General features: G+C 38.5%; 1 protein-coding gene across 1 annotated transcript in view; it reads right to left on the reverse strand.

The window, feature by feature from the left end:
- The window catches only part of LOC110175400 (CUB and sushi domain-containing protein 1), a 324,734-nt gene that overhangs the window by 203,209 nt on the left and 94,917 nt on the right, over window positions 1–26,608 (reverse strand). The window contains 1 exon segment of the mRNA XM_055154309.1: window positions 30–142. Within this exon segment, the coding sequence (XP_055010284.1) occupies window positions 30–142 (113 nt within the window).

A 26,608-nucleotide genomic window follows, 5' to 3' on the forward strand; every position in this document is an offset into this window, starting at 1 on the left:
CATTCACACATTATTTTCACATTTCTTACCTTCATATACAGCCTTGAAGCCCTGTGCACTGACCGCAAAGTCTGTGGTGAACCATAAGGCCAATATAGATCCACTGCTCACTATAGGAGAGGGCAGCATGAATCCCGACAACCTGAAAAACACAAGATGATATTTTATAATTAATTGTTTTAATCAAATAAAACACACAAAACGGAGAGGACAGAATCAAATATTAAAATAATAAAAAAAAAAAAAAAGGTGCTAATGGGTTTAGCCGTAGTGGCTAAGAGCAGCCTCGGAGCATGGAGCAACTTAGCTTTAGATTTGGCCATCTTTCCTTCTCTTTGTCCTCCCATGAACAAAAGAAGAATGATGGTTGTGATTTTTCCACTTTCTGAAAATAAATCTTTAAACCCGCACAGAGCAGCAGAGCCACATAAAAGCACTGTCACTCAGTGTTTAGGCCTGAACCAAATAATAATATGGGTGATTAGGCCCCAATATAATAAATGTCTTTGAGACAATAAATGTCCAAAGATTTGTGCTTTCAATTCATCCTTCATGCTAATTAATAATGTTAACTCAGATATTATGGCAGTATTGGAGAACAATGAGCATTAAAAAGCTAATCCATGGGTTTCACAGTGATGAAAAATTAGCACCGTTGCCATAGCAATTAACAATTCAAACTAAATATTATATAATTAGAAAAGTCCTTAAAATGGTGCCCCTAAACAGGAAGCTAAAACTCACTAATAGTAACTTTTCATGTGTTTCAGGCAAATGATTCCTGATGATTTTTTTTTCTACTTGCAAAACATAGTCTATAATATTTTGATTTGAATTGCTGAATTACTATGATGATGGCGGGCCGTTGTCATTGCTTGAAAAACATATTGTGTAAGGATTGTATTATTGAAATTTAGTATTGTTGTTAGTACTATTATACATTTCTACTGCCCCCTTTGGCACATAAGTTGTTTGGACAATGCATCTGGCTCCTTGAACCCCATGAGAAAAATGTGATCGGGATAAGCAGACCATAATAATGACCTTTCAATGGTTATGGTTCGGAAAAAAAGTAGAAGACTAATGCAAGAAGCTCTTCAGACATCCAGATCTTGGGAACAAATAAGAGTAAATCACACCAATTACAGACTTCAAGAATAAAGAAGGAGAAGAAAGAATTATTCCATCAGTGACAGTGTGACTGCTTTTGAGTATTATGCAGTGGTTTAGACCTACTGTCTGGTGAATGGACGCCCTCCCCGACTGTCATGGCCCCAGTCTCAGAGAATATTTATTAAGCAACTAATAGCAGCCGTCTCTCTATTCTTTGCTTAAAGGTTGTATGGAGGATTTTTTTGTTTGTTTCAAATTGTCAGTGAAAGTTTAAAATACCATTACAGAGACGCAGCAGCTTTGTAATTATAATGACCAAAAAAAAAAAAAAAGAAAATCTATCAACTGTGGACGTGTTGAGGCCAGAAAAACATCAGCCAATAGAAAACGAGGCTGCCTCATTTTCTATTGGCTGTTAGGTTGTCAATCAAACTCCCTACGTTTCTAAGGTAACTATGCAGCAGTTCTTAGAGGCTTTTTCTAATTGTGGCTCTCTCGCAGTTCGCATAAAGTTTGTTGCGATGTCGGTCGAGAATCCACGACCAGTTCGCCGCAAGAGAAAGTCCGTTTTTGAGGTCGCTGAAAGAAGAAGAGAAGGGGAAAAGGAGCAAAGACAAACTGAGGTGATTCTTGGAGATTCCTTTCAGTGACTGCGCGACTGAAGCAGACAAAGGGTCTAAAAACTGAGGTGTCGGTCTCTAAATTATTTCTAGAGGGAGCTGTGGAGGAGGAAGGTGGCGTCACGCATGCACTACATTTGAAAAAGGACTGTCGCTGGATTTCACTTTCCTTAAAAAAATCCTCTATACAACCTTTAATGCCTGTGCCTGATTCTCATTTACACAAAGTACATAGTAACATTTATTTATTTTAAATAGGACAATATACTAATACGCCACATTTCTGTATCAACTTGCAATAACAAAAACAATGAAAATCTATTGTATTTAGCCTTTAGATTATATGCTCATCAGTATGCTAATAGTGTCATTATGACTAAACACTGGCAGTCTATTTCCTAAGCACACACTTACTTATCAACATATTTGATTATTTGTTAGCAAACAGTCATGATTATTCATAATTTGCAAAAATGGGTGGCTTATGTGAATTCCTGCCTCTATGAAAACGTGTCTAAATGTGGCTTTTTTCTCTATTTCTTTCTATAAAAACAGTACATTATTCATAACGACTGAAAAACGTTACTTAATAAACAGAAATGATGTCATTAAATGTGACATTGAACTTTGTTGGCTTGTATGACTCGCTAAATTACAGCCGTGTTAAAAGATGACTTTGAGTTCTGATCATTAATTGTAATTTTCCAGAGCTGACACTGAGGTTAGAAGTCCTTTAAGGTGATGTTCAGTGGCTTGGAGCTGAAACGGAAACCGAAATACAAAGTAAAGAGGCTTATTGTGAACATTTATAATATTACCTCAGCGACCTTAAAGCAAGGACAGACCAAAATGGACGTGTGGGCAGCGAGAGAATGACAAATTGGAGAATAAAGTGAAGGAGATTTCACAAAACCACACAAAAGAAAAAATCTCTAATGTTTTGTATACTTTTTGTGGAAATAATGTATGCAAACCTATAAGAGTGATAAATCCACTCAGTGTGTGCACTTTAATGTTAAGCTTTGATTTAAAAGTTGCATTACACTTGTTTTAAGGCATACACTATTTATGTGATGCCTTATAAGCTGTGACTGCGTGGACCTATGCTTTTTGATTGGGATCTCAGGAACTCATTAACATGGGCTGTCTGTGTGTTACGGCTTCCATATTTCACCGTCTGAACGCCTGGACACTACGTATAATAAATCACCTTTTGGCCCAGAGGGGACAGCAGGTACATTCTTACATGAATATTTCAATACGCAACAAATAAAAACGAGAAAGTGAAATGAGAAACTATAGTTATTGACAGCGCACCTATTCATTTTTAATTTTTATATTTATTTATATAGTGACATTTATGTGGTGTCATTCCAAGGGCACATACATTGTAAATTAAGTTTTTTTCAGCGACTCTAGCCCAAGCTCCAGTCCAAGGTGGACGGTTTCAGCTTATGGGACTTGTATTGATCTAAGATGTATTGCCTATGAGGCCTTGTTCAGTCTGCCAGCTCAAATCCATTTTTGTCATATCCAGATTGATTTTAAAAGGCGTGGACCGCAAAAAAACACATTTAGTACTTTTTCAGCACTCAGAACTCAGTCTTTGATACAAATAATAGCCAAAGCCACAGAAAGGTCAAGGCAACTGCAGTTTATCATACACAGTAACCCCATAATGGTTTGAATGCAGCCTGTCCAGAATATCTATCAGCCATAACATTATAAACACTGACAAAAGAAGTGAAAAAACGTTTTTTTGTTTTTATTCTAAGTGTCGGTAACTTTGCCAGCAAGCCTTGTGATTTTTGTCAGTTCACAAACTCTTGAGAATATGTCTTTAACAGTTTCAGCTGAATTGTTTCCATGTGATAGGTCCCCCACTACTGGTGGAAACAAAAACTGACCAATCATATGGCAGCACTGTGGTTTGTGCAGAAACAAACGAACATGACGTCGACAGATGTATTTTGGCCTATTTTAGTAGAAATATGGATTATTTTGTTTGTGACTGTGCAGAGGGAAGTGCTTTATGCATTTGTGGATGAGTAAGATGCCTGTGCTTTTCTGTGAACTTAACTAAACTAAAGTAAAGTTTGATTTTTCAGCTTGTTCTGCTGTTGTGACGCTTTGACTAATCAATACAAAGTCTTTGTTTGAACATTCCCATGATTGGTTCTGAGCACGTTCAACAAGAGCCATCCCAGATTGTAGTGTAGAACTCCATTCTGAGGGCTACACATATCAATCCAGTGAGAGCCAGTTTAAAGTATCGGCGTATGACATGTAAATGCTTTTAGGCAGAGAGATGTGAAGCAGTAAAATGGATGAGGAATTGTGGAGAAATTTGTGACTAATATGCCGATGGTTACGTCTGTGGGTAGGTAACTCATACAATAGGAGCTCTGCACAAAGCTGGAGCTATAATGAGATTCCTGAAAAAGTTTAAGATTGCGTCTGTATTATCAAAGACCAAGAATAGAGAGGCAATGGAGCCATGTAAAAAACTAAGGTGTGAGACTACTGCATAAACACAATTATTTATAGTAACCACACAAAATAATATCTTTTAGCACAAGTTTTATACCTTTTGGAGGTTCTCATTTCGCACCTTCCTCCTGTGTCTGACGCAGAACAAAAGCACTGGTTTTAATTCACAAACAAAGAGCCCAAGATGCTGACTCACAGCTGTTGGAGGGAGCATGGTTGCTATTTGGATTGTTCAAAAGAAGGATATATAGTGAAAGTGCTTCTTGGAATGAAGATGGTTTATTTTAAGATTGTGTTTCCATCTTCCACCTCTTTGTGTAGGGGTCAGGGCACAAAGAGATGCAGCTTCCCAGACACTTTCCAAGACTGTACGGACCACAACACCACTCTGACAAGTAGTGGTGGATAATATTGTCTATTCCAATAACAATAATGACAATATATTTTGGCAAACAGAAATGTGCTAAAACATGTCTTTAAATGTTAAATTTGTTTAAACGTGCACTGTGTAACATTTCTGATAGAGGGTCCACCACTTGCTTGACTCCATGTTGTTATTTTTTTTCCTGAAATTCCTACATTATGGAGTTTAATTTAACTGCATGAAGACAAGTTACAGGTCAGATTTGTGGAGAAGTGGGTCCACCCACATTGATAATACATGTATTTTATGCAGTAGTTTTGAGAAATAAAAACACCTGTAACTGAATAAATACAAGATATATTTGTTTAGTGCCATACTTTGGAACATTCCAGGCAAAGCAATAACATCACCATGGGAACAAGCAGGGAAACCAAACTGGCAATATTTTCAGATTATATTTTTATTATGAACAATATACCCCATATTCAACATTCACAATAAAATTTTACTTATTTCCCTCCTCTACTCACAAATATAATTAATAATAATAACTGGAACCACAGCAACTTCCAGTTTTTTGCGGAGTGGCCAGTTAGTCCATTACATATCAATGGGTATGAGTAATTTGAAGGACAATTTGAGTGGCTTGAGCAGGAAGGAGCAGAGAGCTAAACCACTCTGCAATCAAAGTAAAAAAAAAAAAAATGTTCTTAATGTTCTTCTCAATATAATAATAATCTCATTTATCAATATATTCCAACTACTTGACAAAAGACAGCAATCAATGTCATTCAATATGCGACCACACAATGAACACTCAAATGGGCCATGTCACACACACCGTCTGCCTATTCAGCTCCCGTCTCTTCTCCCTCATTTATTTTATTTCTCCGCCCTCTCCATCTCCAGCCCAGCGTGACCACCACATGATCCTACAGCTGTTTGACATTTATGCAAAAATAAGTGAGGCGCGTTTTGTGGCCATTTTCTGGCTGGTCAGCTGTCCCAACTAGTCAAGCGACATACGCAGTCAGACATCTTTACAGTGGGCTAGCATGTGTGTAACTGTGCAACTCTGTCAGTCCGTGGTAGAGATGGTCTCAGAGGAGGATTGTATACTCTTGTAGATGGATGCTTGGAGAGACAGCTGGAGGACAGTATATGTACAGCTATGGGGTATTATAAAAACATGCAATATTCAGTAAGAACGTTGAATATCCCAAGGACAACATGTTTGACAGTCTGTGGGATTTTGACGTGGCATGGTACAGTGAAGCTCCAGCCCCCAACGTTTGACAGTGCTACAGTGAGTGAATCTGAAACACTTAAAATCCTGGTTGCACTAACAGTTTTGGCTTCTCAAAACAAGAAGATATTTCTATGTTTTGTTGTAAATCTTCTTAAACACTAGATTAAATGTGTGCTATGTAACTTGGTGTGGGATCTAACACCTATATGTTTCTATGAAGATATTATTACTTTATTCACTCTCAAGTTTCACTGATAAACATGCATTCATGCGAGCTCACCTCTCCATAGATGACCTGTAACTTGGCCGTCGTATCACAGTAGCCCTTAGAGGATCTCATGCATTAAATTTCGATGCCAAAATGAGAAGAGACCAAGAAATATAACAGACCATTGTGCAGTGTTGGTGGAGAGATGAATTTCTTTGAGTTAATTTTGTTTCATACAGTGCAATTCAAAGCTTTGTATACTATTGATTGTTCCACTATTATAAATCTGTTTTTAAAATGAACAATTCAAGGTCTTTCATTCTCTTCATGAAATGATTTTTACTTTAATTTTACACAACCTGCATCAGTGTATGATCTAAATTGAAGCTTGCAGGTGTGGCAAGTTATTGGCTCACAGGTAGAACAATGGAATAATGGTGTTTTTATATTTGAACTCGCTGCCAGGCCAGAGGAAAATGCTGACAGAAAACAAAGAAGAAAAGACTTATTCACTGACCATTATAATGTGCTTGACCGCGGCACTTGACCTGCAACTGGTCTACTGGAGCTGGAACAATAGACGCCGCTGATGGGAGGCTCATGTGTAAAATGTGAGTGCCAAATCAAGTGGAAAAATCGACTGCTACCTGCGTGGAGGTAAAGCTAGACTCCTGGACTTGTTGAGTGGGTGCACAAATAATACTTTTTAACAGAGCATTTAATCATTGGTTTTGCACTTGAGACCTAAATGACTTGGCAAAATGAAAACGAGGAAATAGAGGAGTAGTTTGAGTACTGAGAACAAGGGGCATTGTGACCGTGGATTTATTTAAGGATCATTCATTTCACACTAGAAATAATTCTTCATCATTTTTAGGATGAGGTACCCAATCTGAATACTCTATTGAAGGCCTCCACCTCAAACCATGTAAATGTATTTAAAAGATGTCAGCAAACCTAATGCAGCATTTAGAAAAATACAACCAAAGGCAATACATTTTGAACCAATGAACACATTAAGGTATAGCAAGGACAAATGATTTCCTTTGTTCATTATAAAATTATATTATTGTGTTTCATGTGAATGCCAGCTTCTTCATTTATCCAGATTTGTGACCATTTGTAAACTAAATATTGAGTTACTTTGAAAATCATTTGGTAATGATGCCACTATTAAATGGAGCTGAATGAATGTAACATCATTTGTAATTGCTTTAGTGTATTATTTAATTTAATGTAAAGCCATCACCCCTAATAGCCCATAAATGTACACTTCGGGTCAAAACCTTTAAGTTGAAAATAATTATGTTGTGTCACCCTACATTGATCTGACTCCAACCTTGGATTAATTGTGACATACTGTAAGTTCACTAAATACCTATTGAAGCAATAAATGCAAGTCCATTAAGCAAAACACCATTTGAGTTTTTAATATAAAATATTAACTGCCACTTTCTCCCCCAAAGCGAGATCTCGAGTAATTTCTAACTATAGTTTCTCATACATTTGGCTTTTGACATCTAGGAAAACAATCCATCTGTCAGACAGAACCAATGTTAACTCACAAAATAAATATCACCACTTGCTGCCATAGTCCCACAGACAGTGGCTTTCTCAGCAGAGCTGGAGCACCTCACACTTGTACAGTAGATGTATGTGCCACGCTCAAACTATTTGTTTCCAAATGTCAGTCGCGGAATGTAATCCATTTTTTAAGTCTGTCTCACAGAACAGTAGTTCATCAGTGACACAACTTGGCTTGAGGTAAACGGAGGGGCGGGTGAGAGAGGGGAGAGGACAGCGATGAGAACAAATAGACACTAACTACAGCCAGTGTGTGCAGTAACAGCATTAGAGGGCTACAAGTGTCAATACAGGGACGAGAATAAATTAAACTATTGTGTAACAGATGCACAATGTCAGTAACCCTTTCAAATAATGCTACAAACATACACCAAATTTTGTTTTAGTTTGCATGGCATGCGCTTTATGGCCTATTGCAACCTTTTCCTAAACTGGTAACTTTGCTGTTTATTACCTACAAGCATGGGCAAAGACAGTCCACATCAAAACTTAATAGTTCTGTTGATGCTATTGAGTTGAACAACGGTTTGATGTATCTTTTAAAATAAAAGGCATGTTTAGTGTTTATTAGTGATACTTAATTTAGCCTTCAGGCTGTAAAACATGATTATCCCCAACCGGCTATTGTAGCCTTAAGCTCTTTTGGCTAATGGTGCTGACTTAACAGAAGTTTTTAATGGTTTTAGTCTGAGGTATTTAACATTGTTGTGAGTTTAGAGACATCGTGCTGCTGGAGAATTACACTTTGTTGTTCCTCTGGGACTGTACATCACCCACAGAGACAAACAGAGACATGAATCAAAGAAACACAGAATCACACAGATCAACTAGAGGGTGGTAGCAGTACCACAGTGTTTTCTGTTCTAAGTGCCTTGCTCAAGGGCACTCTGTCAGTGGGAGGCATTTGAAATGTGTGATACTATATAGGTCCTTAAAAGACATCCCACTGTGCAATTCAGTGTCTGTCAAGTCGTCTCTTTTTAAGTGAGTGTGTCCCTGTGTTCATCTGTGATCCTGTGTGTACACAGCACAGAGTGGTGACATGGGCATTGGGCAAAGTCTTCATCATTAAAATTACATTTGGGCATAATTGAGTTAATAAAATGTAACAGACTACAAATAATATAGAGCCAAAGGGTACTGCTCTTCTGCATTTGTTTTAACCTTATAACCCATGTATCTTAACCCCAAAACACAATTCATTAGCACACATAATCAGAGAGACAAAGTCTATATTTTCCAAAAGGTGCCACCATTACCTGTCAGTGTTTGTTGTGGTGCCACTTGCTGAAGGTTATACCTTCATGAGTGGTAATTGGTGCTTGGAAGTGTCCTGTCACAGAAGTTAAACATGGACCTGCTGTGATGTGCTCAGTGTTAATTACACTGTCTGTAGCCCTCTCTCAGAGACACTGCTGCTCACACAAATGCTGGCTCATTTTTCTGGCATGCTATTTGTATCAGTCATTACAATGCACTGCAGAAATAGCATGCATTAAAAATGCAAATTACCTTGAGTTTTTGTGAACAGTCACTGTAATTTCAGGTCAAAATGGGCACGAAAACCTTTCCAAATCCCAGCGGGACCAATTTATCAGTGTTGTGCTGAGGAGCAGGAGCAGGGCACAGGGATATTGTGAGTAGGCTGCTGGCACTCAGCCATATCTGACTGGTCGTAGACCAGGCTTTTTCTTACAGTGGACCTGGACTAACACGGCTGGCTGCTCAATGAGGTTTCATTCATCCTGGATTAGGCTCATGCACTCAAATGTGAATACAGGGTCAGTTTGACAAATACTAAATGTTCTAAGATCTTTTGAGCACAATCCACGTACCCACTGGAGCCTATGCAGGAAAAGATTGTCAAAAGCATTATATAAAATGTAAACATAAAATTAATTGAATTATTTTAGTTCATAAACTTTGATGTATGAAACAGCATTCAGGCGTTAAACATTATGAAGTTTTTATGTGTGGACACTGGGCACGACCACCATCTGAGGTATGCCCCATGTGTCTGTGCATAGGTATAGTAGTGGTTTAACCAACCAACTCTTGTATAAAAGAAAACACAATCCCAACCTCCAAACTGTTCCAGTCTGAAACAATGATGTGTGGCAGTGGTGGAACTGCAAAATGAAATCTGGCCCAAAGCCTGACACTGGCTGCTCTCCATCTGTAATGTGGGACACTTGGAGTCAGACCAAAAAAGTTAAAGATGTGTGCTGTAAATATATGCCAAACATAAGGTCTCCTGGCAAATGGGCTTATCTATTTGAAAAATAAAACAGAACACGAAAGAAGGCGATTGTTGTTGTTAAATCATCTAAATTATGGAAATGCAGCTCCCCTGGCATTAGTGAAACCAGGGCCAACACTGCCCTGTAGTAGTGCTTATTACTGCATTGAGTGCTGGACCAAACTCAACTGGTTTAGAAAGTGCAGAGCTAAGACTTAGTACATTTTCACAAGACACGATTGGTATTCAATAAACAGCATATACAGCATATACAGTGCATTGTGTAAACCTCTTCCAAGGATTATTTTCTATTAAAAGTTGTTGTGAGCCAAGGACAAAATCATGTATATTGGTATAAATCTACTGTATTAGGGTTATAGTAATAATAATAGTAATAGTAATAGTAATAGTAATAATAAGGCATTCGATTTCTATTGTGACGTATAAGACTCTCACAGTGCTTAATAAAATAAATAGAAATAAGGCTTTTGTAAAAAACGTAGAAAAACAGAATAAACCTTAGAACCTTTCTTTGTGAATTTATTTATAAAGCATTGTTTAGAAACATGATAGTACTAGTTTTGTTGAGGGAAATATGACGTGATGATGTGGCATGGAACAAAAACAAGATTCATGTTCTGTGCTTGTGTCACTTTTCATTATTATTTTTATGACTGCGTTGCGTCCCTCTCCTTTGTATGTCACCTAATTTCATTCTGCGCCGCCTGGTTCCTCAATTAGAGAGTGAAAGATAATTAAATATAATTACAGTATATATGACAGATGAATATGCGTGCAGTACTAGGTCATTCAATGTCTCTCAGGTGGTCGCATGTGATTACTGTTCTCTATTTCACCCTGCTGTCTTTATTCTCTTTCACTGCCACATACAAAATATTAGGTTGTATAGGGATATATGGCTATGTTTATCACACTCACGGTATGCTGGCTTAACCTTGACGCTCAATAGCCATACACATCAATTCAGTTTGGACCGACATAGAGCCTGGTGCAATTGGCTTATAGACCACAGATACTCAGAAATATATGGGGCGACAAAGCGTGCAGCCATGCATACACACCCAATAAGGACATGCTTGAGGGAGCAGGTAAAAGCCGCTATTGGCGAAGGAAAGGAAATGGTTATCTCAGCTCAACCTGGACCCAGACATCCGGTTTCACACTGCCAAAAGCTACAATTAAAGAGCAACTCCAAATGGCAATAGTGCTGGGGCTGCTGTATGAGTCTAGACGGGGTGCATCCTCCACCTTTAAGCATACTTTTGTCTCTAGTGTCAATGCAATGTCTCTGTATTGAGGGTTAACGTTATTTGAGGCGCATTTTTAATAGTAAATCTTCCAGTACAAACAATCTGAACTAATTTGTTTTGACTGTGAACTGAAAAAGTGAAAAAATAATATAAAAAATCTACCTGAAACAAATCTTTCTTTTTGAGTGAATTAGAACAATTTCAGTTTCTTTTTAGTTCATACGAGTGTACGAGTGATAAAAGACAACAAATTAACATAATAAAAAGTAGCAAAATTAAAAGTAAAAAGAAAGCGAATAAAAAAATCCCAAATCTTGTATTGGTACGGATATAATGTGAGAATGTTTTTTTCCTGTGACGTCCCTAATATCCCCAAAGCAGGATAGGTCAGAATGATAGACGGTATAAACTAGGGTGATCAAACGTCTGCTTTTCCCCAGACATGTCAGTTTTTTGCACCCTGTCCTCAGCGTCCGGGGTTTGTTTTTTTTTTAAGTGATGGAAATGTCCGGGTTTTCATTACCGTTCATTGGGGCCATTAAAATGAGCGTCTCTCGTAGCGTCTGTACACTCAGAAGGAGCGAGCAGACACAAACAGTCGGTCAGTCTGCAACATGCCGAAGCGCAAATGTGCATTTAACAATGATTTGTACAAGAAATTCTCCATTTTCCACCCGGGTCGGGACAAATGGGAGGCCATATGCACAGGTTGCGAGGTGAGAGTAGCTCATTGTCGAGGCCCCACCTACCACCCCCCGTAAAGTGTACGGGTTTTCACAAACGGAAATATGGTCACCCTAGTATATGTCTATGGTCATAATAGAGTAGTGTATAAGTACATAATATCCATAGTATACATTTGACTGTTCACTCTTCGCAACTGCCATTAACCATACAAGTATTCTTGAACATATATATTATGTCGCTGAGTTAAATAACATCATTTGACAAACTATACATTATTATAACATATGAGCGAGTTTCACAGTGTTTATTGGCACGCACGTCCTACACCCTTCACTGTTTCACTGCCTGTAACACCACATGCATTGTTTACTGTGTGTCGTTGTGTGATTTTGTTTACATTGTTTTCGCCAGAGTAAATGTGTGTCTGACCACATTGAAGAGCGTATAATCCGGTGCTATGGGCAATATCAACAGAGGAAAAAAACACACCAGGCTAAAGTAGGCCAAGCTTTCTTCAAACACACACACATACAAAGTTGTTAGACGCCAACCTAAACCACGGCACAGCCAATTCAGTGTGTGGGAGAAAGGCATTATTTGACAAACCATTAAAACTGATTCTCTATGCTTTGGAGAGACAGTGAGAGGGGAAATGGGGAGAAAGGGGGTTTATTAAGAGGAAAAGAGCTAGGAGATCGCTTCTCTGTCCTCCCCTTGATGCTGTCAGGTTGTATTTGGTGACCAATGACACGCCTGTATGTATATGTATGCATGGATTTGTGTTTTAGACATATATGGGCTATATCCTGTTGGTGTGTGTGGCATGTGTGATGGGGGTAAGTGGACGATTTCTGACAAGGTGTGAACAGTAAAAGCTTTTACTGTCATAAACACCACAGGCCTATGAGAAGGGCACCTTTATGGATGCTTCAGTGCACACATATACATATATACATATGGTGCACAGTGTGGGCTTGCAGTTAGTACTATAAAATATAATCATGAAGTGAGACAGAAATATACTTCAAACAAACCCCTTTATGTGTTTTCTAAAATTAATCACGTTTTTGCTTTAGTTTTGGTCACGGTCACTCAACTTTATTTACTGCTGATCCTGGAACTGCTCTAAATAGTCCCATGTTACCACATACAGTATGTCACCTTGTTTACACGCTTGAGTTAGTTTTTGTTTTGAAGCCAAAGCGAAATCTTTGTACATAGGTCATTTATGAGTCCTCTTGTTACCATCTATATCAGGTTTTTTTTTAATTCACAAACCAGTCTGAACATACAATGCTCAAATCAGATTGCAATCTCACACCATAACGTACCAACACATAGCACACTATCTGAACAGGATCAGAGTAATGTTCCTGATTCACTCCAAAACTGAAAATGAAAGAGTATTTTACCTTTATCTAACCAGGAAAGTCCCGCTGAGATTTGGAATCTCTAGTCAGGGGAGTTCTGGTCCCAGAGGGGAGCCTATTGTGCATGCTTTAGTGAAACCAGAGCACCTGAAGGAATGAAGGAGGTCCTGGAGGAACCTATGCAGGCACTGGGAGAACATGCAAACTCCACACAGAAAGTGGAGTTGAACCCAGGACCACCTTGTGAGGCAAAAGCACTAACCACTGCCACTGTGCCAACCCATTTATACTAAAAAAGTGTATCAACTGACATTTCCAAATACAGTTTGTCTGTATGTCTTTATTTACCCAATTTATATTATAAAAACGAACAGCAGACAATATTTCCTGCATCCCAATCAAGTTGTTTTGCAGGCTTCTTTCTGGCAGCTAATCCAGGCCTTATTCCGAGTCCTATTTGGCTTTACTTAAGTCTCTCTGTCTCCTAACCTGACCTTGAATTGCTTTCTCACCACAGCCCCAAGACAATAGAGGGTATTGATTTAATTAGTAATTAAAAATAAGCAATAAAAACAACTAATAGCTTCGCAAAGACCATGATAACACAACATTCAACGCAGCACTCCTAATCCACAATTAGCACACTGTTTACACTCTTATTTAATTGTTGCCTCCTTCGTACGTCTATGGAGCCGTTTATAGTAATGACAACAGAGGTTAATATCTCTCTTTACAGCCCTGCTGACTACTGCTGTGCTATTTTGAGACTGCTATACATTCCCATATACCATTCAGCCATAATATTATGACTACAACAACAAACTATGCACTTTCTTTGCTGTCATTAAAGTAATGACAGCAAATGGTGGTTAACATAATACCCAAAACTCAACACTTGTTTAGGGGTAGATGCTGAAACATCTCATAGAACCCTGGCTACCTCACATGAGGGGCATGATTTTTGAGACTGACTAAAAGCCTTGTCCATTGTTACAGCTTCTAGCACAGTATTCACCCCTGCCCAATAAAAGGCCCTCAGTTCACCTGTTATTGCCATAACATGATTCTGTTTGTCGTATATCGTCTTTGTGGACAGCCAGCTTATGAGTGGGGAATCCGCTGCTATTTGTTGTGTGGGGGTTGTAAATAAGAAAGGTGGTGGTAATAAGCACATTCAAATGAACAGTGTCATAAAGCATGCACTTCTGAACTGAATTGTCCTTTGAGTGTATAAAACATGAGTGACAGTGGAGAATGGCCCTCCTCTGCAGTAGTTTTCATCTCTCCCTGATTGATTGCCGCCCTTCTGTTGCAGCTGTAATCATTCACTCCGCTTTAAACCTGGACAGACGCGAACAGTGCCGCAGACGAGACGCCATCCAGCCCAAAAGTCACTGAAATGACTTGCACTTGAGGCTTTATCGGCTAAAACCCATTTTCTTACACTATGGCTTTTTTAGCGCGTCTGAATGAGTGAATCTAGCCCTATTCAGAGCTGATTTCTAAGTACAGATATGAGGATGTGCACTGCCGTTCAGCTAAAGGTCATCTACAACATTTTTTCACATTAAACTATAGCATCAAACTGAGAGCTTCCAGCTGAAGGTCTCAGGAAGAAGTTAAATTTTATAAATTTTTTCTATACAGAAGAAATTAGGAAAGAGAACAAAAAAAAACACATATCATGTTTCTAAGCAAAACAAATGTTATTGTTATTATTCATATTTTTTATTACATAAATAATATTTTCAACCCAATTTGATTTAGTTTCCTTTTTGTGCCACCCATAGTCGAGTGGTTGAAGCTGCACTACATATGTCAACCTCACTATGCACTTTGAATTACTTTGTGTACGAATTGTTCTTAACAAATAAAGTTGCCTTCCCTTGCCTCACCAGCCTTTAGTTTTATATTATTAAAGAATATGGGGCAAGATTTCATTCTTTCCATTCAGTCATTTTATCAAAAAAAAAAATCAATTTAGATATTTTAGATACAGGGTCAAAGTAAATTTTTTGTCTTTCCAACAGTGGTGTCTTAAGATTTTAGAGGCTTCAAGAGGGGTTGACATGAATTAACATTCATTATTAGTCAGTGCTAAAGTGATTCAGCTGTTCAGACCTAAGAATGACTAATCCAAACCCAGATCCTACGCAGCGCCACTGGAAAAAACAGCTCTGAAATCAAATCTCATCTCCACTATGCACCGTTTGTCCACAAATGTGAAAAGAAGCGCCACCCAGATCTGTCCGATTATCTTCTGTTGATCCAATCTCGTCAGAAAAGCTCCTGGGATTGATTGCATTACACTTCCTTGTACATTGGGTCTTCTTCTCAGCATGACATATTAGTTTCCTTTTTGGATTTTCCTCTTCACTGGTCTCATCAAACGCCATGCTCCACCATTTCCTTTTGGCCATCAGTCTTGTCTGGCATTCAGCTTATCTGCATACACGCGCAAATAGCCATGTTGAGGACAGGTCAAGGCCCACAGATAAACAGAAAGCCATAGAGGAAGACAAAGACAAGTGGCAATCCAAACTGCAAACAGGAAATGGAGGATTCGCGCACACACGGCTCTGAATGAGAGACAACATATGAGCCCAAAAGCACCTGTTTTGTGACGATGTAGCCATGTGACAAGAATCCAGGCTGTGGCACATGTTAAGCATTTGTGAATCAGAGGAATGTGGGGTTATAGTGAGGTCTAGAAATAAAGACATATCATGTTGTATTTATGGGATTTAGTGATAAACCATGATGTGTGTAGTTCCTGATTTTACACTGTACATTGTAAAATGGCTTAATATGTCCACTGTCATTCTGTTCAAACCTGTAGAACTGTTCTCTGCTGCTGACCACACATCTTCATAGTGGCATTACCAAGTACAGGATTTTAATTTGTATCTTCATTTTTTTAAAATTTGCTACATAACATTTGTCATCCTAAGGCAAGACTGTATGAATGTGGTGTGTGCGGAGTGATGGGTGGTGGTCAGAGGGGCCAGTGGGGCAGACTGGCAGCCTCATTTCCGTCCGTCTACCTCAGGGCAGCTGTGCCTACAGAAGTAGCTTATTACCAACTGTGGAGTGAATGAATAATGACTGCAGTGTAGCACTCTGAGGTTTGACAAGCCTGTAAAGTGCATTACAAGTGTAAGGCATTATTATTATTAGATAGGTACAGGCCTGTGGAGAATATCTAATGCTTAAAAACGGATAAAAGTTAATTTAGCTTGATGTCTTCATTAATGAAAAAGTTAGTTTGAAAGCATCAGGGTCAGGTTGGATTGGCTGAAGTAAAAGCAAATAATCATGTCAAAGTTATACCTTGTCCTTGTTCGTCTGATAAATTTGTAGAGAATTAAAAGTTGCCTTTTTGCAGGTTCATGCTACCATTCTCCTCTGCAGTAGAAGAGGTTTCAGGGTACTCCTCCAAAAAGAGCATGAATCATAAATACCACTCAGGGCAAATGCATCTTTAGAATCTGGATTTTCAGCTATTTCTTGAAAGTTTAAAATATTTGCAATGTGTCAGCATTTTTTAGAGACACAGGTATTGGCTTACAAAAGTTAAGTTATAGTGCAATTTCATTATAAAGCCTTCATATATTGTATAACCAAACCAAAGAATGGAGAAAAAAAAGTAATAATTAGCACATTATTCTTCAGCCTTGTCTTACAATGACTGAGCTGCAATCATTAACAACCATTCCCATTTAATGAAATAGATAAGATTCTATTATTTATTATTTGTGGAGTTATTGATGCTACTTTTCAAAATCAATATCCACCTGATTTGCAAGAAGACTATTTAATATAACAACACTGAAACAGCAAAACAATGCGAGCAAAGAAGTAAAAATAATTTCTTCATAGTTTCTTCATTGTTAGCTGGTTGATGCTCACAATTTGCAAACACTTGGTTCATCATCAGAAAGTGTTTGTTTATACAGAGCTCCAGTGTTGTGTCAGTACGCAGCCTTTTACTAGTGAATTAAACCCAAGTACCCAAAGCAAACCCCTAAGGAGGAGCACACACCCATTTCTGGAAAGTTGCCTGTATTTGGCACAAGTTAAAAAGACAAGCAAAACAAAAATACTCCAAGGAGGTGATGACATTTCTAGGGATCGTCACCAGAGACACATAGAGTAAAAAATTTGTTTTTAAAAACTGAAGCTCTAGCTGCACCAAAAAACAAAAACAAAAAATCTTGGTTCTAAACAGCCTAGTAACGGTGGCTGTAATATCAGTCGACAGCAGATAGTACAAAGAGAGAGAGAAATAGTAAGGGATTTGCTGTGGCACACTATGCCCAGAAGAAATCTCAAAGGTTTTTTTAGCAGTGCAGTATAAGCCTTTTGCAACATCTCCACACGCTCTCTCCCCATCACTATATTGGACATTATCTTTCCTCCATCGGCCATCTGTCAATTGTCCCCTTTTTCTTCTGCTTGCTCCTAAAGTTGCCCATATTCTCTCTCACACACACGGCATTTTCTGTAATTCACAAACAGGTAAACACAATCTTAGAAATTACTTTTACATATTCATCAAGTTCAGTCTCCCTAAAGACATATTCTGACTCAAATTTTGTTATGTTTTCCAAGGCCTATGCTTTACACCCTACAATGTTCACCTCCTCTTCTCCTCTGCTCTGGTTCCTCGTACTATCGTTATTCCTAAGCATTTCATCTCTTTCCTGTCCAAGAAGACTGGCCAACAGTTTATTTTTATTTATTTGTATTATTATTATAATAATTATTATTATTTTTAAATCAGATAATAAACCAAACACTTGTTCTGCAAAGGTCAGTGTCAGGTGCACATAAATCTGTGCACATAAAGGAATGAACTGTATTAAGCTTTCTGAGACTTTGAGGGCACAAGAATACAGTAATATATTCTAGACAATTAAGTGGTATGAATGGTGTTTTTGTTGTTTTATATGGTCAATATTGCAAATAGATATAAACTAACCATTGCAATATTATATGTTTTTGGTTAAATTATGTATAATTAAATCATATAAAAATGAAAAGTACTTGAAGCTTTTCTGAACTTAACATGTTTTCATTCAATAAACAACAGTGTAACAAACCCAAATGACTGGACTGATGTGCATTGCAATCAGTGCCCACCTTCTCAAAATCATCAGCACCCACTACTGTCTGCATTCAAGTCCAGACACAGCACTATGATTTAAGGTAAATTATTCCCACAATGTCAACTGTCAATTACCACTCACCTGGAGTTGCCATGGCGACCCTGTGGGACATTATACATTCAAAGTCTGGACCAGCCGCTGTGCTGATTGGACATGGGGCTTGAATATGTATCACACAGAAGTTCACTTTTACCAACTATGCTGCTTTTTCCTACAAAATTAAAGGTTAACTTTTAGGGACCTGGTTATGCCTCCAAAATTAAAGTGTCAGTAACCGATTATTTCTGTGTGTAGCTGAAAAAATATATTTTACCTCAGTACAGAGATACTGTATAAGCAACTCTCAAGGTAGAAATGAGTGCTGTCTACATCTAATTATAAAGTGTTTTATCCTCCATGAACACGGAAATTTACTGTTAGCATGGTAGCATTAACGTGACGCAAAAAACTCTGGTCTGGCCTCAGAAAGTTGTATGCTAAGAAGAACGCGCAAAGAAACTCATCATGGTGAATAATTAAGATGTTAGGAAAGCATAAGGTAAGTGACAAATGACTTTGAACCTCTGCAAACTGTTTATAATAAACTAGTTGTGTTTTTCACATTTTTAGGACTTAATAAGAAAAATCATGAATATAAATTAAATTTACATATTTTGGTGATATAACTTGGCTTCAGGTATATGGTTGCAGCTCTGTCAATAGAATCATTTCTTATGAACACAAAGGACAATACAGTATTGTAAATAATTTCTAAATAATCACAGTGAGGTAAAAATATGGGAGATAGAAACAAAGAGTTAAATGAAGAGTTAATTGCATGGCATAAATGCACTTAATTTTCTTTTACCCAGCTGAGGACAAAGGCGCAAAAAGTCCAAGCACGTATTGACTGGTGAATACGCAATACAAAAGGCAGCTATTGTTGGCATTTTATTCCACTGTCGCAAAGGCTCCTATTATCATGATTTTTGTGGAGGTTATTTCTGTCTTTCTTTCATCTCGCCTCATTCTTAAAGAGACAGAGCCAGCATGAGGTGCCTGCAGTTGCTCTGTTTGTCCGCCCCATGCTTTTAACACACATCACTGAGCTAAAGAACCTTTTATTGATGCGAATGCCATTTTAAATGGTATTTACCCATATGACTTCAATTAACTCTTCCTACAGTGTATATTATTAGGTTTCTAATAAAACAAAACAAATGATTGTTTTTGCCATATCAGAACAAACAAACATTTAAATGCCAGTTGTTAATTGCACTCTTTCATCATTTCATTAAGCGATAAGGACAATTTTTCAAAATACAACCAGAATATTCATATTTTCACAGATTTGTTGTATGCTGTGTGTTAGTGTCATAACCTTGCCAGCGAAATGAATTCTCTCAATCTTTGTGAGTTCACAGAATCGTACTTGTTCGTCTCCAGTTGATGCGTTGGCTTGAGACTGACCAATCACGGGGCAGCATTGTTGTTTGGACGGAAGCCAGCAAACCAAACAAACCAAAACAGACATGGTCACACTGACGGGCGTCCTTCAGCCTTTGTTAGAGGAAATACACTACTATGTTCTTTGACTATTTTGTTTTTGAAAAAGATGCAGCGGAAGGGCTTAGGTGCATTTGTGTAGGGTAAGGCGCATGTGGTTTTCTCTCAACTGGATTTAACTAAATTTGATTTCTCAGCTTGTTCAGCTGTTGTGTGCAGCTTCAACCAATCACCATGAAGTATTTGTTTTAACGTTCCCATCATTGGTTCCGATTTCAACGAGAGCTGTTCCAGATTGATGTGTAGAACTCTATTCAGAGCACTACACACAATCAATCTGGCAAGAGCCAGGTTGCATAATTGCAGTAATTGGATAGTAAATATCAGGATTTAAATGTCTGATTCCTAGATGCCTACTCTCTAAATTTCAATGCACAATTGAATAAACCATTTTGGTATTTCAAACAGTGCCTTTTAGCCGCCAGTCCTCACCATGATGTCTGAAACTAAATCACATCTGCACTTTTACGTGCACATGAGAAGAGCTGTCCACTCAACACCAAAACAACAGCAGATTTTTAGACCAAAGCTCGTTCAGATGTTCTGGACAGGAGCCATAGAGCTGGTTTGATAGAGCAGCTTGTACACATTTTTCACACAATGTATTGAAGTTCAAAATACACCAGCTGCGCCCAAGATCTACAGACCAAATATATAGGTTTTTCCAATGTAGCAGTGTGCTTTACATACCACATTTCGGAGAATCTTTGCTAACAACCACCCAACCCATCAGCAAAACAATTTTTGTCCTTCCACAACAGACGATCTCATCTCTAATAGAACAGAATAGAACAGTATAAACTTGAGTGTCCCCTGAGGGAAATGAGTCTTGGACCAATATGCTACATAACAACAAACAACCAGTCACAGCAAAGATTCAGTGTAAATACATTCCTAAGAAAAGATTTTAAAAGAGTACCAACTTTATGATAATTATACTTTTTATAGCCTTAATAAAGCATGAAGAAAGATTTAATGCATAATGAACAAATAGCTTATTAACAATGATAAGAATGATTCAGGCTTAGTAAGTATTTAACTAAGGTTAGGATTAAGGTATTAATTAAGTAGTTACTAAGTCTAGATCATTGTTAATAAACTATGTGCACTATGAATTAGGTTAAAGTTCCCCTTCACTGTCCCCATATGGAGTTTGTCCTATACATTTGGCCCATCAGTCAATGCCACTTCACTATCAGGGGACCCATCTCCAGGGGAAGGGCCTCATTTGTAAAGGATTGTGTAGGAATTTTCTAAGCAAGTGCGCACTCCTAGCGGCTACAAAAGACATGTGCCATGCAAAGTTTTGATTTATAAAACTCTGAGTGCACTGCACCACGAAGTCTGTGCTTTATGGATTAACAGCAGGAATCTGCACATGTAAACCCACGCCACACCCTCTCCATGCCTCCACATCACAATAAAAGGGTCATACAAAGCGACTCGAGTAAAAGATCTCCTTAAACAAACTGAAACCTGTGGCAGAGTGAGGAGGAGATGTTTCACAGCATGTGGCCATGTAAAGGCCAATTTACAGTCCAGCGTCAAATTGTCTGTGTCACGACGTAGAGAGTCTGCGTCAACGTGAACCCCCTACGCACAGCGTCTGAGTCGACCGACGTGTACCTCCGAAATTTTCTAACTATGCCTTGAAACGACGCAGACAGCAGGGGAAGCGATGCACACAATAAAGGCTGTGATTGGTCCTCCCTACCACCGCACTACATACACTTCCTGTACTTGGCTTTCCTTTCTTTCAATATACATTGAGAAATAATGTGTTTAATGCAGTTTTGCGCATATGTGTTTATGTTTTACAGAAATTAAATTTTAAACTGCATGGCTAACTTGCATAAACTAAGTACTCAAAAACAGCTTGCTCCATTTTAGACTTTTATCACTATATTTTTAACTATGTCTATGTGTGTGAGGACTTGCCCTGTTCAAGCACATAAATACATACACCCGGAGGTCTGAATGGTCAAACAAGGGGGCTGTGAGGGCGTGCGAGACATAGATGCCCTCCCAGACAGACCGAATGCAATAAGGGAGTGGTACATGGAGGCAGAGACAAGTGCAGGTAGAACATAAAAGGATGTAAACACATCAGACAGATATCAGGCACTCTTATTCTGCAAGTAAAACGCCACACGGAACATCAAAATCATCTTACCTTTTGGAGTGTATGGCTGTGGTCTGCTGCCTATTCCAACATCTCTTTATTACGACGTGTCTCTATTAAGACATGCCTCTATTTAGACATGCCAACTAAAATGTGTGTATATATATATATATATATATATATATATATATATATATTTATATATATATATATATATATATACACACACACATTTTAGTTTTCATAGTTTCTTTTTTGAGAGTTGCAATAGTCTACCCAAGCGCGTCTCTCACTATTCTTCGATGTTCTTAATCTCAACAACTATCAAGTCACACACAACCACCCACCCTGCCCCAACCACCCACGCACGCATACACACACACACAAAATTTCCCTACATGTCTTACTTACAGACATAAACTTTCTTGTACCCTTGTTGTATTCTTGTATTTTACTATCGCATTAAACCAATCATGGCAGAATCTAAACTCTGTCTTCCTCCTTTTTCTGTACTATGTGGCTGAAGTATTCTCTGACCAAGTGCTTTGCATCAGCCCAAGCATCTTATGAGATATGGGAGTGCAAAGTATAATAGGCTATCACATTAATATTATTCAAGTGCCGCTACTCCGACAATGAAAAAAAAAAAATGTCGAAGTAGTGGAATACTTGAAAAATAATGTTTATGCAGCTACTACATCATTTAAACGTCAATGTCTAGATAGCGACATGTTAGAATAGCAACATGTAACCTGTGCAGGCCTAGCACGGGTTGGTCATATTCTTTTATTTAGCTTAAGAGCACGCCAGTATCTGCTAAATGCGGAAATCTGAATGCAAGATTTATTTTCAGATGATTTTATGATCAAACACTTTTTCAAATTCTCTTCACTTTTACTCCTCTCCATGAGTGTTGCTCTTTCCACAGGTCTCAGACTTTGCGGAGTGAGCATGCCAGCGTCCGAGCTGGTGCAGAGACAAGCAAAGTCATGTATGGCGCAGAGGCTCAAGTTTTATAACTGAAGCCACAAATCTTGAGCTAGGCTTGGTAAGGACTCATACTGCACCTGGTCAAGCTGCAGCTCAGTGTGAGACCGGTCTTACTGTGGTATAACACTTACATGAGGACCAGAGCTCTGCTGTGCAGTTGTGGTCACCACCACACACAAGACCATGTGTTTGTGCGATTACTGTTCATTTATTAAGGGAAAATGTTTGCGGTGAGCTGCAGCGTCCGGCAAAAACAGAATACAACTGAATTAAGCTGAATTAATTAATTAACTGAATTATTCCGGAGCATCGTAGCACCTCCGTCAGCACCACCGGACTGTACAGCTCACGGTCTGAGCCCATCTGGTACTTTTAACCTTACAGAATAGTTATGGCCACCGGACCAGAGCTGCACCATGTGCAGTCTGAGCCTAGGGTTAGGTGAAGGATTGTACCTATGGTGCCTGCCTGTGCAATATTGGATTGATGGGATAAACCTGGAAGAAACCCACCCGGACACAGACAACAAATTGAACTCTGAGGATAGTGGAAAATGAAGGTCTAAAGGTCTAAAAAGTACCAGTTTTTGAATGGCTTTAAGGAGAAAAATCATCAAATCGCCATGATCAAACTTCAAATACCTGGGCATGGTTTCTCAAATTAGCTATTGATAAGCATACAGGGTTATAGGCTTTCTGCCATTTCACTTACTGTGAGACTCGGCTCATTCCAGATTTTGAGAGTTTACTCAATGTCTCTCCCCACCTTTCACTCCCATTTCACACAGTTTACTGTCCAGTATGATAAACCCAAGTATAAAATCTAAATATAGCAGCACATATTGAATAAATCTGACTGTTGCTAGGGAACGTAAAACAGTTTTAATTACTGGTGTGTCTACGTGCTACACCTGTATCAACAGAGGAGCCATACAGGCAATTAAAAAGACGGCAACCGCAGACAAACAGTAACTGAAGGCATCTTTCACTGTCAGCTCAAGTCTCTAATCCAACCTGCTGTTTGTTTGGTCCTTGTAGTTTCAATTTTGTGTTTCAAACTTCCTTAACCCTGAGTTTGACTGCAGTAAATCACACATCTTTGCCATTTTAAGCAAACATATCCCTGTTGTGCTTGTTTTATATTCTATGTAAAAGCAGGTACATTCAGGAGTGGTCCATGGTAGAAAATGTTTCAAAGGTAATCATCAGGACACGGTTTTTTATTTTTGTTTTTGTTTCGTCGTCGTCGTTTCCAATCTAAAAGTGTTCGTTGGAGAACCTAGAATATATACTCTTCTAATCTAAATTCTGGCCTAAGTTAGGAGTTATATCTGAAACTTGCACTTAGGCAAAAGCATTATCCAGATGACTACACTTTCTACCATCTCAGGGGGTTATTCCCATTAATACATAATATGCATTGAAGCAAAACAGTAAAATGCAGTACTATTAAATTGTTCATCTATTGGCAGTTTCCTGATGGGCAGCCTTTTTGCATTTTATTTGTTATAGACTATGTATCTGCTTTAAAGTTGTTTTTTATAGAAAACACATCACTTCCAGCCGCATTCATGGCTCAGTTTAACTTGGGTAAAGGCTTTTCACATGAGGCCTCCCGATATTTGACTGAAAAGACTGCAATGACATGACCACGGGTGGCCAATCATTGAAGTCAACTATTCATGAGTGAGCACCAGAGAGACTGCCTCACTCTGAGCAAGAAGATCTTGTTTGAAGAACCCCTGCCGGCCGCCCCATTCTTTTTCCATTTTTCTCACTTCTTTCCATGTGTCAGTGTGTTTTGCAGTCGTGCTTAAATCACTTGGCTCCAGAGCTTGATCTCACTGTAAACAAACTACAACATGAAGGCAGATGAGAAACTTCTGTGACATGGCCCGAATCTGGACTCATGCTAAATTAAAGCTTCACTGCAGCCTCTTCAATATCCGATATGCATCCACAACATTAAGGCGAGGAACATAGAAAGGGGAGGGTGTGTGTATGGTGTTATGTAATGCACAAACTGACAACTTGAGGAACGCTGTATTTGAAATGTGTTCACTGGCAGCAGCTCAGATGGTGTTGCTATACTCCCCTACCTGTGACTTTCTTCTTCTCTTGCCATGTGTATCCAATGTACAGCCTGCCCCCTGCTGTGCCTCTGCAGTAACAGGTGTTGTGAGATGCAGGAGGCCTGCAAATCTAAATGTCCTCATCAGTGCCACAGTCCAGCCCAACAGATGAGCGCAGCATTGGACCACAGCAGGCACTGAAGCTACAGGCAAAAGGACAGTTTTACTCCTCATGTCATCAGAGATATTCTGGGGTCTCACAGAGTTCAAATGTGAGTGTTGATACTAGTTTAAATGTAAATTAGCATCTGGGTATATAGATTTGACAATGCTGTTGCTAGGTTTCAGAACATTCTATTGATATTTTGCAGTGACATCAAGCTGGGGGGGTGCTACGTGTATTTTTAATGGTGTAATGTTTATGAGTGACTATGGTGACACAATACACACATTAGCAATCAGTGTCAAGAAAGTTTTAAAATAGAAGGTCAGAAAACTTAAGAAAAATACAAAATGGATTTAAACAATACATTTTCAGAACAAGAGTTCATGGTCCTGTTTAGGTGTTTGATTTTCAACAAAAATGTACAGTGACTAACTGAAAATCTGTTGGCTAACAGCAATCTTGTAACTGTAATTTTGTGTTTGAGAGACTTTTATTTTTACATTTTAGTCCCATCAGGTCACCTGTTGTAGTTCCAGCGCAAGTCAATTCCTTCTGATCAGACTGTGTATAAAATAAAGATGAGATTAAAGTCTAACAAGCCTCAGCAAAAGCAAAGCTTACACCCCCGGAGAATGTTGATGGCATCAGCAATGGGCCAGTAATATTTAATATAGACGGAGGCAGCTAAAATTCATACAGTTTAAAATCACATGTCTGTTGTAACACAGTGAGTTATTGGGTCTAGTCACTAATAGAAATGATTAGGTTCAACATTTGTGAATTATCCTTTCACAGCAAAATACAATGGTGTCATTAGGGAAAAGTGGCTCTTGTCCCCCGTCTAATAGTATGACATAATCACATTCTACAATCTGAAAGCCACCAGTGAGCGAGATAGAAATCATCTGTACTCTATGGATATGATGAAGTCTAATATGTGAAGGGAACTTTTACTCTTATGTTATGAAATTAATATTTATATTAGATTGACAGATTAGATCTATTTGAGATTATAACATAATCCATGGTTGTCATAGATTATAACTATATAGCATACACAAGGACAATTCAAATCCAAATACCATGGGGAAAGGAACGTCCTCTATGGGTCCTTCAAATCAGGAAGGAATAATTTTTTTTCTGAAACCCATGAATAGCACTTTTCCAAATGTTTAAAGTAGCTTTGCAGTGTCATGCATTATTCATTTACTGGTAGTGGTAAGTTTTATTGTAGCCACAGGTGCCTTGGGGTAGGCTGATGGTATGAGGCACACACCATCTTCATACTAGACTTAGACAAACTTTATTGACACAAGGGAAATTATTTGGACACAGTACCTCACTCATCACA

Source organism: Boleophthalmus pectinirostris, unplaced genomic scaffold, assembly GCF_026225935.1.
Source record: "Boleophthalmus pectinirostris isolate CB_2022bp ecotype Guang Dong unplaced genomic scaffold, ASM2622593v1 HiC_scaffold_19, whole genome shotgun sequence".
Lineage (NCBI taxonomy): Eukaryota > Metazoa > Chordata > Actinopteri > Gobiiformes > Gobiidae > Boleophthalmus > Boleophthalmus pectinirostris.